General features: G+C 49.3%; 1 protein-coding gene across 1 annotated transcript in view; it reads left to right on the forward strand.

The window, feature by feature from the left end:
* The window catches only part of LOC113208022 (MFS-type transporter SLC18B1-like), a 7637-nt gene extending 2303 nt beyond the window's left edge, over positions 1-5334 (forward strand). Inside the window, exons 2-9 of the mRNA XM_026424852.2 lie at positions 258-353; positions 435-508; positions 595-742; positions 1411-1479; positions 1600-2024; positions 2293-2388; positions 2476-2644; positions 3751-5334. Of these exons, the coding sequence (XP_026280637.1) occupies positions 258-353; positions 435-508; positions 595-742; positions 1411-1479; positions 1600-2024; positions 2293-2388; positions 2476-2644; positions 3751-4089 (1416 nt within the window). The 3' untranslated portion in view covers positions 4090-5334. The remainder of the gene's footprint in view (positions 1-257; positions 354-434; positions 509-594; positions 743-1410; positions 1480-1599; positions 2025-2292; positions 2389-2475; positions 2645-3750) is intronic.
* Positions 5335-5780: the final 446 nt, after the last annotated feature.

Below are 5780 nucleotides of genomic sequence, written 5' to 3' on the forward strand. Positions count from 1 at the left end.
GGGGCGGGGTGGGGTATGACGGCAGACGCACCACTGGCGCCTGCTGTTGCAGCTGCCGATGAGTGGAATTCCCTTATGTTTTCTTCTCTCGCCTCTTTTCGTCGCGTGTTATTTTGCAATTTCAAAGCGATCTGCTGTCGAGACGACATACTGATAATATAGTAATAATTCTTCCCCAAAGCGCTGCTGCCCCGAGAATGCAAAGAGCGTCGTGTTTATTATTACATTTGCCGATGTGTTTTTTCCCTCCTCCCTAGGCCGAGGCCCATGGTGCGACACCCTCAGAATATGGACTCGTTTTCGGAGTGTTCGAACTGGTTGTTTTCATCATCAGCCCTATTTATGGACAGCACGTGAGTTTAAACACACAAACACATGCATACGTCACATCAAATGACCGCTGTCTTACGTATTTTCATCTTATCTATTTCCAGCTAAACAGAATAGGACCTAAATTCCTTTTCAACGGGGGAATTTTCACAACCGGTGTCTGTGCTATTTTGTTTGGGTAAGATTCTATACGTACACCGTACACCAGTCAAAGTAGATTTCTTACTTGTGGTTTACTTAACCTGATTTAATTCACGTTTGCAGGATGCTGGACAAGGTGAACGGGCACTACCCCTTCATCGTTCTGTCGTTCCTCATCCGGATCATCGAGGCCATGGGCAATGCCGCCTTCCTCACCGCTTCTTTCGCCATCATTGCGAAAGAGTTTCCAGACAACGTCGCCACCACCTTCGTAAGTCAGAGTCCCCACCGAGCATGCAGAAGTGACGTGACGAAAACTTCCTGAGACCCGTCAATTACGTAGAGACAGAGTAAAGTGCTCGCGCTGTTGGCTCCACGCCTCCTGCCGCCCGGCGCACTGCCGCCCGCCTGCAGCGCGCGCGCCGGCGAGCGCCGGGCGCGGTAGGCCAGGTGCTCCTCAGGCGTGCATGGGGCTGCCTACCCCACAGGTCGCAGGCGCCTGGCAGGGGGCCAGGTGCTCCGCACCGCAGGCGTGCACTGAGCTACCTACCCCACAGTGTTGCGATTCTGGTTTGCACTTTGGCGGTCTGTCGCATCGCGCTGGCCTACACACTAAATCCTTATGCACTTTGTTGAGCATAAAACTTGCAGAATTTCATACAGCCATAATATTATGCACAATTTTATGCATATCTATGTACAGTGTAGTGTGTGAAAAATTCTGCACATTTTGTACACAAATATGGATACAAATTTGTGCATACTTATGGCTGTGTAAAATTCTGCAAGTTTATGCACAGCAAAATGCATAAGGGTTTAGTGTGTACAACAACAGGCCTCAGGCGCCTGGCAGGGGCGGCAAGGTGCCCCGCAGGCGTGCACTGGGCTGCCTACCTCGCAGGCGTTCTCTAACTTAAATTGTTTTGCGTCTGTTTTCAGGCATCGCTCGAGACGTTCTTCGGGCTGGGCCTGATCGTCGGGCCAACGGTGGGCGGTGCTCTATACCAGGTAATGCCCAACAAAGGGCGATAAGGAAGAGGAGGGGAGGAGCGGCTGCTGTGTACACGTACAATCGAACCACCGCAAATCCCTTTCCCATTTTGAACGTTTTTAATTTCACCCCCAAAGGTCGGCGGCTACATGACTCCCTTCGCCGTCCTCGGCTCTGCGCTGTTCCTGTCGGCCATCATGACGGCCTTCGTGCTGCCGGACCACGGGCAGCACGAGAGCGAGCCGTCGCAGGGCGCCAGCCTGCTGCAGGTGCTCAAGATCCCCGGCGTGCTGCTGGCGGCCGCCTCCATCATCGTCACCTCGATGAGCATCGGCTTCCTGTCGGCCACCCTGGAGCCCCACCTCCGCGCCTTCCACCTGACGCCCGTCGTGCTCGGCCTCATGTTCGTCATCAACGGCGGCACCTACGCGCTGACGGCGCCCTGCTGGGGCATGCTCTGCGACCGCGTCATCGCGCCCAAGATGGCGACCGTCATGGGCTGCCTGCTCATCATCGTGGGCTTCTCGCTGGTCGGGCCCGCGCCGTTCATCCCCTCCGACACGTGAGTCGACAGACAATCTAGTGATTTAAATTTTCCGCTAACCTTCAAGTTTGCCAAAAAAACAAACCTTTTTCCTGGACTTTTTGCGTGAAAATTTTGACAAAAAGAGGAAAATTAGGGACTTAATGCAAAATTTTCGTTATTTCTGATATTTTTTCATGTTTTTCCCGGATTTTCTGGCTTTTAAATTCCTAAAACTTTCATCCTTTTTTACTGACTAAAATTTTCAATTTCGAATCTAATTTTTTATCTTGTCTTCTTTTTGCAGTGTGCTGTCCATGAGCATCATCGGTCTCGTTCTGCACGGCCTTGGCATCGCTGCCCAGCTTGTCGCCTCCTTCACCGACGCCTTACGGACCTCCATGTAAGTGTAAATCTTTAAAGTGTGTCAATTTGTTTCCCCTCGCAATTAACTTAAACGCCCTCTTTTTATTTCTCTTAACATTCACAGCGCGCACGGGTTCCCCAACAACCTCGAGACGTACGGCCTCATCTCTGGCCTGTGGACGTCAACCTTCGCGCTCGGCGCCTTCATCGGCCCGACCGTTGGCGGCATCCTCTTGGACTGGGTCGGCTTCAGGAAAGGCTCCATGTTCGTCGTGGGACTCAACGCTGTCGTGGTGAGCATCGCGGAACGCTGGGTTCGAGTACCCTGCTTTTGCACCGGTCATAGTTGTGGTGTGGTACGGTGGCCGATTATATTCTCAGATAAGACTACCACTTCCGTTTAGCGCCAGCCTAATTTTTATCAGCACATATATTATAACTGATCGAATTGGCAAGTAAACCGTATTGAAATCTGACGCCGTTCAGCTGCATTTCATTGCTTTGTTTTCTGGTAAAGTCTGCACGTCGAACTTATTGCCAGGTTCCAGAAGCCAGTCTTCACTGCGTACTAACCTACTAGGCAGACGTCTCTCTCCCCCTCATATACACGACTGCGTTGATAAACTTTGACTTTGGTCAAGAGTCCATTCGGACAAAGCGATCGACACACAGCGAGCAGAGCGTTCCAAACAAGCAGGAGGAGATCACGATCGTGATAACAGAGTTTAGTGCGATAATGTGGAGAATGGAAGGTGTTTGCTCGCCCGGTCAGCTCGGGTTCTCTTCTAGGGTATTCTAGGGTGGCTGGCGGAGGAGGCAGCCGGATGACCGAATAGTGGATCGTCTAGAAAGTGCGTCTATTTTTTCTATAAAGATTTATTCGATAAATAATTATGAGGGCTAAGCGCCTGTGAGACTCTGGGTAGGCCACCCTGCAGTTCATGCATGCGCTGAAGGCACGATGTTGCCTACCTACCAGGCGCTATGAGAACTTTCCTTGGTTAAACTTGGCAGTTTCGTGCGACGAATGAAGGGCGTACTTTCTGAATGATCCCAAGCCCCAAGCCTACTAAAGAAAGATAATAGCGTCCGATTTTGCCGAGCCTTTTCCGCCTCAAAGTCTTGTGATGGCATACCGTGCTGAAGGGTTGAGCTTTCGATGAACACGTTCCCTGCCGCTCATTTTTGATGTCTATGATTTAACATGGGGGCGTGACCACATAATGGTCATGCCGCAGGGGACGTGTTTATCGGGAACCTTTGTTTTATTTTTGCACTTTTCTCTTTTTTTGTGTTGAAATATATTTGTGTAATGCATTTATTTTTGTTATTAGTGTACAGTTAGTTTGGCACTCTGGTCCATATGATTGCGTCTCACATTCGCCTCTCCTGCTTGCAGTGCGTGATGGTGTTCATCTTCCTGTGCCTGTCGCGGCGGCGCGCCCAGTACAAGGAGGTGGTGAACGAGGAGGACCTGAAGCAGCTGAGCTACACGCTGTCGTCGGACCACGGCCCGACCTCCAACGGCTACCTGGCGGCCAACGGCTCGTCCAACGGCCACGCCAACCCGTGCGCCATCGAGCGGCCGCCGGGCATGAACGGCATCATCGCCACCAACTCGTACAAGAACCGGCACGGCACCTGGCACCGCAAGGAGGCGGGCGCCGTGCTCATCGGGCCGTACAGCACGAGCTACGGCAGCCTCGAGTCGCGCGGCTTCCTCTCCAGCGTCAAATAGAGCGCGGCCCGACCCGACCTGGCCCGGCAGGTACCTTAACTAGTGGGGTGGACGGGACGGTGGTGTTTTGTTTGTTAACGTGGCGGCGCACTTCGGATCCCACCCCCCCAAAAGCTCGGCTCCTTCCGACGCAGCTAACCTGTCTATTAGAGCTACCCAAATAACCTTGCGCTCGTGTTACTTATGTGACCCGTTTTGGCGGTGTAGATGTCTCTCTCTCTCTCTCTCTCTTGGTTTTCTGTGTCCTCGTATGAAGTAGTCGGCTTGTGGTGAGGGGGATGGTGGTGCTGGTGTTGGTAGTCGTGCCCCGCGGCCCCAGACTGGCCGTATGTTGTTGGTGACTGAATCAAAAACCATGTGATAGCCCAGTCGAGCTTCACGATAAGACCGACTGGACGTGTAAGCAAGCTCCCATATACCCATTTGTGAATTTGTTCGATGGGAATAGCGTCGCCTAGAATATCGTTAAAATATTGTACATACAATTTTTAAAAAATCATTTTTAACATAAGTTATTTTTGTTATCGCCCCTCCACAGGGTAAGAGGAAATTATCTAGTCCTTTCTTTCTTTGAGATAAGCCGCAATCCTTTAGAGAACAATTTACCAGCGGGAGCGGTGACTTTCATGAAAGTAGAAGTTGGTTTCCGACCAAATATAGTTTTACCGAAGCTTCGAGATTGAAGTTGTTTTTAACTTACTGCCATATTAATTTTTAACAAACGCAAACTTTAATTTTCACTACTTCAACATGTGAATACTTTTAAGAGTCATACTATGAAGTCATATTCTTTCATGGTGAAAATAAAAATAAATAGTGAGAATGAAAAGCCGGTAAGATAGTGTTTAGTTGTTTGTATGTGTATTGTAAACTCATGTCTAATTGGGTACAAAATTTCAACGGAGGGTTTTAACAGCATTCTCATCACTATGAGCTTTCTTACGTTTTGTGACCTTTTCACCCTGTTTGGTTCTGTGACCGATCAAAATTATAAAATTTCCAAGAATACAGAGGGTCATGTTTTTTCTGCCATCAAAACCATTAAGTCTGCATTATTGTTGTAAATATGTACTTACAGTTACGTTTGTTACGTTTATATTTTTAGAAAGATAAGTGTATTTATGTGGGTTTGAGCGAGTGTGAGTATTTGTGTTGAATGTGTGTTGAAACTATATCCATTTTAATAAGTTGTATAAATGTAATTACCGAAAGCTCCAATAAAGAGCCAATGCGATGTTATAAAAACGTTTGAATTTGACGAAACGGTGAGGCCTCTTCAGGATCATCCTCTCACGTTTGAGGACTTAGTCGGCCTAGTTGAGTTTCCTGTTTGCTTTCTTCTTGTTCTTCTTTGATCATTATCGTAACGTCCGGCTGGCCGCGAGCCTCGCGTCGCCTTCCTCGTTCTTATCGGGCCACTATAATCTATTTTTGGTCGGACGGTGGTACAAATTGGGTGTATCGGCTGACACATGTATGAGCTCGCAATTATTGCGACTCTTTATCGTGACAGTGTGCCAGCGGGGTTGCAGCGGGGCTGCGAGTAGTGCCCATTACATCAGTCCATTGACGCCAGTCAATCGCGTCAACCATCCGGCTGCAGTAAGAAAACACACGGCCTGCTGCTGTGGTGATCGTACTCAATAATGTGTTAAGCATCGACTCGAAGTCGAACTCTCATTGGTTTTCTG

The sequence above is a fragment of the Frankliniella occidentalis genome, unplaced genomic scaffold, assembly GCF_000697945.3.
Source record: "Frankliniella occidentalis isolate FOCC.00 unplaced genomic scaffold, Focc_3.1 Scaffold311, whole genome shotgun sequence".
Lineage (NCBI taxonomy): Eukaryota > Metazoa > Arthropoda > Insecta > Thysanoptera > Thripidae > Frankliniella > Frankliniella occidentalis.